Source organism: Lycium ferocissimum, chromosome 7 (genome assembly GCF_029784015.1).
Source record: "Lycium ferocissimum isolate CSIRO_LF1 chromosome 7, AGI_CSIRO_Lferr_CH_V1, whole genome shotgun sequence".
NCBI classification, from domain to species: domain Eukaryota; kingdom Viridiplantae; phylum Streptophyta; class Magnoliopsida; order Solanales; family Solanaceae; genus Lycium; species Lycium ferocissimum.
The window spans coordinates 29,403,099-29,416,283 of NC_081348.1; the positions used below are offsets into that span (position 1 = coordinate 29,403,099).

At 41.5% G+C, this 13,185-nt stretch overlaps 1 protein-coding gene across 1 annotated transcript; it reads right to left on the minus strand.

Moving 5' to 3' along the window:
• Nucleotides 1–12,306: 12,306 nt before the first annotated feature.
• Nucleotides 12,307–13,136, minus strand: LOC132062102 (GDSL esterase/lipase At5g03980-like). The gene is made up of 2 exons (XM_059454745.1): nt 13,019–13,136; nt 12,307–12,702 (listed from the first exon to the last, which is right to left on the minus strand). Exons 1-2 carry the CDS (start codon nt 13,134–13,136, stop codon nt 12,485–12,487), a joined length of 336 nt encoding a protein of 111 aa, XP_059310728.1. The 3' UTR covers nt 12,307–12,484.
• Between the last annotated feature and the right edge of the window lie 49 nt (nt 13,137–13,185).

A 13,185-nucleotide genomic window follows, 5' to 3' on the forward strand; every position in this document is an offset into this window, starting at 1 on the left:
CGGATGTTAGTTTTACCTTAAGTTAATAATTAGGTGCCCTAATTCACCTTAAAATCAATTAGGTGGCGACTCCTAAAAATAAAGCAAGTAGGAATCTCCAATATGTTATACCCTAATCTAACCCGGTTAAAATGGGGTGTAACAACGGTTCACCGAGTTCCTCGCTAGAGGGCCGGGTACCGCTTATGGTGTTATGATGTGTTATGATGTGTTATGATGTGTGACGGGGATACGGAGATATGAAACCTTCTGGTGTGATGATGTGGCGTGGCGCCAACGACGGGCGGCGACCACATTCTAAAGCCATATGCATGATTTGTATTTTTTATGAGTAAGCATTTTGATATTTTGAATATTGCATTTATTTTTTTCGTACTTACGGTTTTGACTATGATCTTGTTCACTATGTTTCATGCTTTGCATACTCGGTACATATTCCGTGCGACCCCGCTTTCTTCGGGGCTGCGTTTCATCTTGCGCGGTACGGATACTTATTTGGACGATCCACCGAAGCTTAGGATTCTGTTCGGTCTTGGAGCGCTCCTTGTTACTGAGCCTATACTTGATCCAGCTTTTGTTATTATATATATATATATATATATATATATATATATATATATATATATATATATATATATATATGCATATGTTTGTTCACGGGTACGGCGGGGCCTTGTCCGTCATATGATTGTCATTATTCTTAGAGGTACGTAGACATATATGTGTGGGTTATGGGTACTCACTATTCGGTCGTGTACGTGTGATTTGTGATTTGGACGTCCCCCTATACTATGACAGCCTTATCGGCTTATATGTGATACTATTTATTGGAAGTTGTGACAGCGATATGTATATGTATATTTGTGACAGCTTTGGGGCGATGTTCCACTTTTCTGTGAATATATGTTAACTGTACCGGTGTACGTTATTCGTACGCCATTTCTGATTAATGGGTGTGTACGGGTGCCCAGGTCGGGCACTAGTCGCGGCCTACGGGGTTGGGTCGTGACATTGTTCATCCACCGAAGTTCTGAGAATGCTCCAAACATTGACGAAGCGGGTAAACTCGATTGAGAAGAGGGTGGAAACATATAACTCTTGGGTGGACCAGATCCCGGGGGCTCCGCCTATTCTGAAAGGATCGGATTTGAAGAGGTACATCCAGAGGCCTTTCCCTCCGAGTGCGGCTCCGAAATTGATCCCTAAGAGGTTCAAAATGCCGGATATCTAAAAATATGACGGCACAACGGACCCTCAGGAACACGTGACTTCATACACCTTTGCCATAATAGGTAATGATGTTGAAGAGGATGAAATTGAATCCGTGTTGTTGAAAAAAATTTGGGGGAAACTCTTGTCAAAGGGAGCATTGAGCTGGTACGACCATCTGCCCCGAGCATTCAATCACTTCTTTCGAAATGCTTTCGGCGGATGCATTCATAAAAGCTCATGCGGTGCCAAAAAGGTGCGAGGCCGTAAGGCGAATATTTTTCGGTAAGCCCAAAGGGATGATGAGTTATTGTGTGAATTTGTCAACCGGTTCCAAAGGGAACGAATGGAGCTCCTCTCGGTTCGGAGGAATAGGCTCGCACGAAGCTTTTACCAAAGGAAGCCCGAATCCTCGGAGCTCGACGGCCTCGTTCAAACTAAAGGAAAAGCTGGGTACAGAATACGAGGGTGACGGCTGGCGGATGTCCACGCAGGAAACGAATCAAAGATTCGGGTAGAGGATGACCAACTCGAACTTCCCGGAGCCGTAAATATGAACAAAAGCTCTGAGAGATCGAGGAAAAATTACGATCGGAGTCAAGACCATCGAGGGAAAGATATCGTCCATACTCTCATTCGAAAAAGCCAAGCTTCGAATCGGAAAAATCGAGGATTGGTCCCGACCAATTCTCCGTAGGGAGATAAACGAACCAGACGGCCATTGAATAGTCGAGGTCTTTCATTTAGAAGTGATGCGGGAGCTCGGCTACCAACAGAGACCCGCTAAGGATATCAAAATACAACTTCAGTGTTAATACCTCGAATCTCGTCTCGGCCATAGGTCGTATCGCAGAAGCAAGGTGGCCGAGACCATTGAGATCCCGGTCAGCGAGACCCGAACATGATATGTGAATACCACAGAACTCATGGGCACGGGCGAAAAGCTGTCGCCAATTAAGAGAGAGGTGGCCGTTCTTGAAAAATGGTCACCTTCGTGAATTTGAGTGAGTGGGCTAAAGGCCACTACAAGGGAAAGGAGTCAAACAAACGGGTTGAACCGGTAGAACCTCAGTATATAATCAACATGATAATTGGGGGTACTGATGCTCCTAGAGGGCCGGTGATGAAACGGACAAAGGATTCCATTGTTCGTGAGAAGCGCAGCCGGGATTACGTACCCGAGAGTTCCATCTCTTTCAGCAACAAGGATGCAGAAGGCCTCATTCAACCGCACAATGATGCACTGGTAATTTCTATTCTTATTTTTAAATCACAAGTTAAACGTACTTTGATTGACCCAGGTAGCTCGGCCAACGTCATCCGGTGGAGAGTGGTTGAACAGCTAAGGCCACTCGATCAGATCGTACCGGTAGCCCGAGTGCTCAGTGGGTTCAATATGGCGAGTGAAACCACGAAGGGTGAGATTTCTTTGCCGGTTAACATTGATGGCACTATTCAGCAAACGGTATTTTATGTACTTGAAGGAGATATGAAGTATAATGCATTGCTAGGTAGACCATGGATACATAGCATGAGGGCCGTGCCATCGACGTTACATCACCGTTTCTTGAAATTCCGACCCGGAGGATAAAAACCATCCGAGGTGAACGACCCGGCCGGCTGCGGAAAATGTTCGCGGTCGAGGAAGCGTCACCCCTTCCCAAAAAATTGGATAAAAAAAGAAGAAAAGTCAACCGAGAGGCAAGGAATCCAATTAGCAACTACAGTAACGGAGCAGAAGGGGTTGGACCCGGGGCATGAAGAGGATGATTTCGGTATACCCAGATCATTCGTCTTGCCGGATGACTCGGATGCAACCAAGTCTACAGTAGAAGAGTTAGAGCAAGTCATCTTGTTTCAATATCTACCGGATAGAAACGTATACACAGGCACGGGGTTAACCTCGGAGCTCGGGAACAAGTTAATTAAATTCCTTCAAGTTAATGCCGATTGTTTCGCATGGTCGCATATAGATATGACAGGTGTGCCGCTTAGGAAGTAACAACTCACAAGCTCAGCCTCGACGGGAGATTTCCCCGGTGAAGCAGAAGCGGAGGCCTATGGCAGAACCGAAGCACGCCTTCGTAAAGGATGAGGTAACAAAGCTTTTGAAAATAGGCTCTATTCGGGAGGTAAAATACCCGAATTGGCTGGCTAACGTAGTGGTGGTGCCGAAAAAAGGTAATAAATTTTGAATGTGCGTTGATTATAAGGACCTAAACAAAAGCATGTCCGAAGGATTCATTTCCGATACCTCGCATCGATAGAATGATCGATGCGGCAGTAGGACATGAGATGTTAAGTTTTCTCGACGCTTACTCCGGGTATAGCCAAATCCGGATGCACCCAGAGGATCAAGAGAAAACATCCTTTATTACCCGGTATGGGACTTACTGTTACAATGTCATGCCCTTCGGATTAAAAAATGTCGGTGCAACTTACCAATGCCTAGTTAATGGGATGTTCGAAGAACATATAGGAAAAATAATGGAAGTTTATATTGATGACATGGTTGTTAAGTCCCTGAAAACAGAGGACCATTTAAAACATTTGCTGGAAACCTTCGATGTGCTCCGAAAATACAACATGAAGCTTAATCCGGAGAAATGCGCTTTCGGTGTCCAGTCGGGCAAGTTCCTGGGTTTCATGGCGTCTAACCGGGGAATTGAAATCAACCGGACAAGATCAAAGCAATCGAGGATATCGAGGTGGTAAATAACGTCAAAGGGTGCGAAGCTCATCGGAAGGATAGCGGCGGCGGGAGTCGGTTCATATCGAGATCCTCGGACAAGAGTCACCGTTTCTTCTCCTTATTAAGGAAGAAGAATGACTTCACCTGGACACCGGAATGTCAAAAAGCCTTACAAGAATTGAAAAGGTACTTGTCCAGCCCGCCTCTACTGCACACACCGAAAGCGGACGAGCAGCTTTTTCTCTACCTTGCCGTATCCGAGGTAGCGGTAAGTGGTGTTTTGGTCTGAGAAGAATCAGGTACGCAATTCCCCATATATTATGTGAGTAGAACATTGGGGGATGCGGAGACCCGTTATCCCCATCTTAAAAAATTGGCATTGGCATTGGTAAGTACTTCTAGAAAGCTCAAGCCTTACTTTCAATGCCATCCGATATGTGTAGTGACTACTTACCTGCAAAGAACATTATGCATAAATCAGAATTATCGGGTAGACTAACTAAATGGGCTATAGAGATTAGCAGATATGATATCGAATACAAGCCTTGGACGGCTATCAAGTCCCAGATCTTGGCCGACTTTGTGGCGGACTTTACCCCGGCTATGGTCCCCGAGGTTGAGAGAGAACTTCTGCTAACCTCGGGAAAAGCTTCGGGTATTTGGTCGCTACATACGGACGGGGCCTCGAACCTCAAAGGTTCCGGCCTAGGAATCGTCCTCAGAACCCCTGCAGGGGATGCCGTTCGACAATCCATTAGAACTGTTAAATTGACTAACAATGAAGCCGAGTATGAGGCTATGATTGCAGGTTTGGAGTTAGCTCGGAGTATGGGGCCGAAATAATTGAAGTAAAATGCAACTCTTTCTTGGTCGTTAACCAGGTGAATGGCGTCTTCGAGGGTAAGGACGAACGGATGCAAAGGTATCTGAAAAAAAATCCAAGTGATACTACACCGGTTTAAAGAATAGATCATGCGGCATGTACCCGGGGAGCGAACGGTGGCCGATGCATTGGCTAATTTGGGATCTTCGGTCGAAGGGAAGAAATCAACCGGGATCGTGGTGCACTTGATGAATTCGGCGATAGAATTCAGGCATGCTGAAATAAACACAATGGGTTTAACTTGGGATTGGCGCAATAAATACATCGACTACTTGCAAGATGGAAAGCTCCTGAGTGACACAAAAGAATCACGGTTACTAAGGACAAAAGCGACGGTTACGCGGTAGACGGTCAATTGTATCGACGGTCTTTCTTCGGACCCCTGGCCAAGTGAGTATGTGATGAGAGAAGTACACGAGGGGACCTGCGGCAATCACTGCGGTGCTGAAGCCTTAGTCCGAAAAATTATCAGAGCCGATTACTACTGAAACCGGATGGAGGAAGATTCGAAGAATTTTGTCGGAAATGTGACGGGTGTCAAAGACATGCCACGATGATTCGTCGGCAACCGGGGAGTTCTTTGCACTTGGTGATATCACCTTGGCCCTTCGTGAAGTGGGGAATGGACATTGTTGGTCCATTGCCATGGGCATCAGTGCCCGTTTTATTTTGTTTATGACTATTTCTCCAAATGGGTTGAAGCGCAAGCCTTCAAAAGATTAGAGAAAAGGAAGTTATTGATTTCATATGGGACCACATTATTTGTCGTTTCGACATCCCGGCTGAGATAACTTGTGATAACGGCCCTCAGTTCGTTGGCGGCAAAGTCAATGACTTCCTCGAAGGGTTGAAGATCAAGAAAATCGTATCAACTCGTATCACCCGTGTGCGAACGGACGAGAATAATCTACGAATAAAACAATAATTCAAAATCTGAGGAAAAGACTTGAAGCATCAAAGCATCACTGGAGGGAAGTACTACCGAAGGTATTGTGGGCTTACAGAACCACATCGAAATCAAGCACGGGAGAAACACCCTTCTCGTTGGTCTACGGGGCCGAAGCCCTCATTCCCGTAGAAGTTGGTGAACCGAGTCTCGATTCGGGTACACCACCGAAGGGTCAAACGAGGAGGCCATGGCCGTAAAACTCGATCTCACGGATGAACTTCGCGAAAACGCGTTGGTCCGTATTGCAGCCCAGAAGCAGAGAATGGAAAGGTACTATAACCGGAGGGCCAATTTTCGACATTTCCAAGTTGGGGACTTGGTGCTTCGGAAAGTTACTTTGAACACCAAGAATCCCAACGATGGAAAACTGGGTCCGAACTGGGAAGGACCGTACAAGATAACCGAGGTAACGAGCAAGGGATCGTATCGAGTTCGGAATCCATGGACGGGCAACGGTTGCGCAATGGCCGGAATGTGGTTCGTTTGAAGAGATACTATCGCTAAGGTATGGACACTTTTGTGTTTATTTATTAGCCTTTTCTTTTTGCGGAAGTCGAGTACGGATAAAGTTAGGTGCTAGGTACGAAAACACGTGTTGCACTCTTTTCCTTAGTACGGTTTTGTCCCAAAATGGGTTTTCCGACAAGGTTTTTAATGAGGCAACAAGTACAGAGTGTTACTAGATAAAGACGAGGACAAATGCCCAGAAACTCGGGGCCACACCCTACGAGTGGGGACTTGATAGTGCTTACCCGATCTTGCAGCTCGGATAAGCACTAGGGGACTACTATACCCACATCGAGGTTTACCCCGGTTAGTTGAAAACGGAAAAGCTCAACAAAGCAGAACGCCGTTGGGTCCTCGAAAACCGGACCTTCTGTATTAGGTTTCGATGTAAGGACCAAACGATCAGAATGAATCGTGTCCACTTAGTATTTGCTACGGCAAAATCAAAACCGGACCTTCTGTATTAGGTTTTGATGTAAGGACCAAACGATCAGAACGAATCGTGTCCACTTAGTATTTGCTACGGCAAAAACAGAAGGAAACAGACAAAGTCCTCATATCATGTACATACAAATACTTAAAGATTATTGAAAATTCGGATTATTGCATTTCGGATATGTCTTCTTGTTAAAGCACCCTACCCCGGTGATTCTAGTTCTTTAAAGTTACTGAGTTCTAAACTAATAATTTATACATGTTCAATAAATTTTTTCAGATAAATACAGAGTTTGGATCAAAATTTCTGAGTTCGGCCGAACCTGCCAGTTGTATACTGGCTCTGCCCCTGGCTACAATATCACACGTTTAAACACGTTATACATGACCATTACGTCGAGAATGAGCACTCCATCGTGTTCATATATATGTAATCTTTCTTTAACATTGTAATTAATTGAATTATTAATTTCCATGTGATCGAGATTTGAGAGACGAGGAAACTGAACGTTGTGATGTGGATGGCTAATAAGAAAATAAACGCAATTATTTCTCCAGTTGACTACGGATCTAAAAATATTAAAAAGAAAAAAGAACAAAATTTAAAAAGCACGAAGAAGGGGTTTTCTTTTCTTCAATTAAATATTTTCAAATAATGGAAAAGGTAAAACTATGATACTAGTTTGAGACTTGAGAGGTTTTCAAAGTTCACGTTTCAAACCACTAAATTTAAACATTAAAAATAGTATAAGTTTTCGGTGAAGCATTTGGGCCAATTGACCTTTGGAAAGAAGACAAAGAGATTTACAGGGATATACTAAAAGTATGAACTCATATATTTACAATAACTCACAGTAGTATTTCACTTTTAAAATATAGCAACAAAATTTTACAAAATATATACAATCTCCAACTTGTATACGGTAAAAACCGGATATTTGCAAGGTCGATGGGACCGGGGGCCGGAGATAAAAATAGACAGGCATGGTCACTGAGTACGCCTTAGAATCGATGGAATTGCACGGCCGCGCCGACTAGGGAAAGTGAAGCACACGCTGTTGTCCGACATCTCGGGGACCAAACTCGGCATCATAGCCCGGTCACAGGTTTCTCCATGGCCGAGTTGATCGTGGCCGTTAGTTCGATTCTCCATGGCCGAGTTGATCGTGGCCGTTAGTCGGTTTCTCCACGGGCGAGTTGGTCGTGGCGTTAGTCCGGGTGATCGATTCCACAAAATTGTCACGCGTCAAGACCGTTCTGCCACATTGTACTGCCACTCGTACGGGTGTCAGACCGTACAGCCCAACCTTATCCTTTTAGGGTTTTTCTTTATTCTAGAGGGGCTTTATGTTGTATGCAAAGCCCATAAGGCAAAACTATAAATAGGAGCATTTCCCTACTTTTAGGGGTTGGCTTTTTTCAGATCTAGAACATTGTAATAGAAATTATATTGAAGCTCTCTCTCTCTCTCTCTCTAATTTTGGTCCGGATTTGCGGTGTTCTTTGGCTTAATTCATCCATCCAATACGATATAGTACCATAATATACATATATATTTAGCTTGAATCTATAATATCAACATATTTGTCCAAGTTATTAACACATATATTCATATATATAAGTCACTGTACATGAGTCCACATATATATTCCCTCAAAAACCAAAATAGATTAAGTTAGTCCACATATCCTATACCTCACTTACAAATTCAACTTATTATCCAATTTCGGGGTAAACACAACTAATCCAATAAAATACTAGTATTTTGGAGATCATCTCTTTCTTCGTATCTTCTCTTTTTTCTTTTCTTTTCTTCTCTTCTGACAAATTCTAATTCGTCATTTCTGGAGTTCCCCAACCCAACCCCCGCTTGCTGTCGCCGGAGTTCTACCGGTTTGCGCTTTCCACCGAAATTTTCCACTACTTTGCCGGAGTTGATGGCTCGATTAAAAAAAAAAAAGACGGTGAGATAAAGAATCTGAAAGAGGAAATGTGGGAGATTGTTATGAGATGCTTCCGGTGAGTGGCGGAGAGGATTGTAATTTGTGCTAGGAGGGACCGTGGGACATTGAACATCGTTTATATGTCATAGTATACAGGGCGTGGAGTCAGGACTTTTGACAAGGGAATTCAAAAAGGTAAAGAGAAATCTCTAATGAGACTCAAACTAGCAACAATGGGCTAAAACAAATTAATGTCGTTTGGCAGTTGAGCTGAAGTTCATATTGTGTTAAAGGGATTCAAAACTTAATATTTATACACAAATAAACAACTTTACCTTACATATAAAATGTAATTCTAATTTCCGGCGAATTGAACCGGTCTTGCACCCTTGTAGTTCCGCCCCTATAGTATACACGTGACATATAGTGATAAACATGTGTCATACACAATCTTTATCACCTATATGTCGTACGTATGCATGTTCCTGCCATGTATATAATGCTAATACACATGACATACATAATGCATACACACGATTCAACCAATTGCAAAATTCATGTTCTTCGAGTTCTTGATTTTGAAAATTTCAATTACGGTTCAAGCTGCTTTAAATGAATTTTAATCACTCCCACCAAGTGGAAGTCGATCATTTACTTCGTTGTATTGATGTGGAGGGTAAGTACGGATTTCTCGGTATTGAGTTCATCGTAAATTTGTTGTTGTTCGTCGTGACGTAGCATTTTTAATTTAACAATTTTGGGTGGGTTCAGGGTTTTATTTTTTGGGAAAAACTTGAACTCAAAAACTGAGAGAGAGAGAGACTTGAGAAAGAAAAGAGGGGAGAAAATCGGAAATATTGGGATTTGGGGAGTCCGTGGCGTTTTGCACCCCTAACATATCGCTAACTTTTTGCAATTTGCACCCTGTTCTACTTTTTTTAACGATTTGCACCTAGTCTATTTATTTTTTTGCAAAATGATGAAACCACTCTTTTTTATTGTTGTCCATGAGGGCAAAAGTACTCGGAATACAATTAATAAAGAGAAAATAACACAAGATTAAAAAAAGAGCTCGAAAAGAAAATGATGGTATTCCAAATGAACCGGATGAATAATGTTAAAATTCCAAATGACAACTCAAATTCCCACTTCCTACGGTCGACTTTGGCATTCCAAATGAACCGGATGAATAATGCCAACTCTCGACAAAAGAGGCAATTCTTGGCCCAAAATATTGTTAAACCACCAGAATTCTTGAATCAGAATGCAGAAACGGAGACAATAAATCCAATGACTGAGATTTCATAATTTCAATCCCTTTGCATTTGCTCTGGCTTGCGGCGACACGTGCAAAGAAGTTTCCATCTTCCAAAATGACGACATTCCAAGCGGCTGTAAATTGCCGTCATCGTCTCCGGCCCGAAGCGTATACTTCAAAGCCAATGCAATTCGAGCATTCCAACTTACGCGTACGCGGGGAAGTTTTGTCCTAACGCAATGGGCGGGGCAAAGAGCAAATGAACAAAACATGAAGGCACACAATGACATTACGGTGAGGAAGTTCGTAGATGATTGGGAGATGGTGTTTTCCGTTGGGGAATTTCGACTGAGCTATGCTGACAGTGGGGAGCTCGCCGAGGTTTCCAATGTAATACAATGATTTCAGGTGGGGCAGACACGTTGCCGTTCGAAGCCGGAGCAAGCTACGTAAATCGGACGGAAGATATCAATATTTTCGGGGAGCGAACAAGGAGGAAGCGTGGATTTGGGGCTAGGTGTTATCGCCGGAAACAATGGAAGGCCTGGAGTTGGATGCATATGTTACTGGCTATTCAATATTGCTGTAATTTGGATGGGCTAATTAAATTGTGACCAGCTTTGTATTAAAGGATGAATGAAACATATTATTTGCTGTTTTTCTTGGATTTGATAATGAAAACTTTGAAATTAATTTAATGTTGAATAGAGTGCACCACTTTTCATTTTCGTTTGCACACGAGTTTGGATAGGTTAGTATTACTAATTGCTACAAAAATGTTATTCATGAGCTCCTTTTTAATATGTGTTATTTTCTCTTTATTAATTGTATTCCGGCTTTGTCCTCATGGACAAGTATAAAATGGAGTGGTTTCATCATTTTGCAAAAAGATAAATAGATTAGGGTGCTAATCATTAAAAAAAAATAGGATAGGGTGCAAGAGTTGAAAAAGAAGATAATGCTAAAAGTGCAAAATGCCATGGACTGGATTTGGGAGAGGGATAAACTTATCAAAATTTGAAGACTAAAATCACGGTATACTTATTCCCCTAATTAGTTGCTTTGTTTTAAAATCTATTGTTATGGTAGGTAATCATTTCGTATTTGGAGTGGATCATTTCCACTTTTGGCCCTATTTTGTGGTGGTCTTTAATTTTTGTCAATCAAGGCAAACAACTTTTTTCTCAAGGCATAAGTTTATATCTTCGCATAATAATATCTCACAAGTTATGTCTGTTCCTTTAAGGCATAAGTTCGATTTTAAAGGACAAAATTTAAAGACCAACCCATTTGAAGGCCAAAATTTAAAACCATCCCATTTGAAGGATAAAAATTAAAGACAACCACATTTGAAGTACAAAATTTAAAAACCATCCCATTTGAAGAACTGCAATTAAAGACCACCCGAGTTTGAAGGGCAAACCGTGCATTTTATTCAGCCGAATTGGACTAAAATGTTGTCGATCGGCCGTGGGCAGTCGCGAAATTGCCCGCACACTGGATGATCTTTAAATTTTGCCCGTTCTCATATTTGTCTTTAAATTTTCAGTCTTTCCGCTTAAAATCCATGGGTTCCAGGTTCGAACCCCAACTCAGTCAAAAATTTAAAAAAAAAAAAAAATCGCAAGACAGAGTTTAAATTTCGCTATGCCCCCACCAACATAAACTTGTGAAGGAATTACCAAAGTTATCTTTGAATCCCATACTTATGCCTTACGAAGCAGATTTAGCGTAAGTGTACGGTCCGCATAACTTTGGTAATTCTTCCTAGTGTTTTTACGCGGTCGTATACTTATAGGCAAACTTTTTTAGCGTTAAGCCTTAACTAAAAGTCTTTCCTAGTTATGCTTTATGGGGCGGAGGCTTTTAGTTAATAAGTAACTAAAAAAAAAAAAAGTATGTATTTAAAGTAATGCTTTCCACAATAAGGCATAACTTTTCCTTAAGACATACTTTGTCTTATAACGCAAAATTTTAGTTATGCCTTAAGGAAAAGTTCCGCCTTATGGGGCATAGTTTTAATTAGTTGTGCCTTAACTTAAAGTCTGTCCCATAATGCATAACTAGGAAAAGACTTTTAGTTAAGGCTTAACTAAAAGTTTGTCCATAAGTATGGACCCACATAAACTTATTAAGTGATTTTACCAAAGTTATGTCGGACCGTATACTTATGCCAAGTACCCCATAAGGCATGGTATCGGTCGGCATAACTTTAGTGAATTCCCTAACAAGTATCTTGGTCCGAGCATACCACGCGACCCAAACCTTGTCTTGCAATTTTTTTTTTTTAATTTATGCTTGAGCGGGGGTTCGAACCTAGAGCTTACGATTTACCGCGTGAACGCTCGGGGTTGCAACACGAAGGGCAAAATTAAAGAGCCAAGCAATATGAGGGCGATAATTTAGGCACTACAAATAGGGGCAAAATTTAAAGACCACCCCAAAATAAGGGCAATCCCTGCAAAAAAAAGGTCAGCCGTCGTTTCTACTAAAAATGAAAATTGCTTGGTCTTGGTTATGCACTGCTCTATACAGAGAAAGAAATGAGAAGGTTATTTTAATATACATTCTGATTGATGAACTTTGCCAAGAAAAAAGAAAAGAAATCCTAAACTTGGCAATTCAATTTAGGTAACGTGTCATCAATTAGCCATTTTGCCAACCATTTATATGCTGCTTGTGTCAAATGAACTCCATCCCAACTTATGTAAGTACCAGGGTTACCACAGATTGGCACTCCAGGAGCTCCACATATTTTACTTTTGTCATAATTATAATCTCCTCCTATTCCACAACAAGCTTTTTGTAGAGAATTTTTTTCAAATCCTGCACATTTCAATCAAATAAGTGTCATTACATGTGGCTTTAAGTTACTTATATTGAAGGGAGTATAATTAAACTCCATCGTCGAAAATTATAGTATATAAATTTGTCAAAATTATTGTATGTTACGAATTTATTCTTAGAAAAGCACAAATCGATCACTTCAAGAGGGGTGCTCCGGAAGAAAAATTGGTGGGGAAAGAATCAATTTATGAAATTTAAGTAAGAACTTAGAGCAAACAATTTTTTGTTAAACGAAAAAAATTATGGATAAAATTTTTAAAATAGAAAAAGATTGAATTTTGAGCACTATACTTACCAAGATTTGTGGCATCTTTCAGAAGCCATTGATACGCATTATAATAGTCACCATAAATGAGTATAATTTTTGGAGAGTCCTTCTCCAGGTCTTGAATGGCTTTTTTGCAAATGATCATTTGTAAGGGTGCTAAGTTATTTAAATCTTTCAAGCAATGGTACTCATTG

What these genes read in the sequence shown, in the direction of transcription:
- LOC132062102 (XM_059454745.1), bottom strand. Translation starts at nt 13,136, where the DNA reads ATGATCATTTGCAAAAAAGCCATTCAAGACCTGGAGAAGGACTCTCCA. An exon ending in GAAAGATGCCACAAATCTTG is followed by an intron (nt 12,703 to 13,018) that starts GTAAGTATAGTG and finishes TGAAATGTGCAG; the next exon opens with GATTTGAAAAAAATTCTCTA.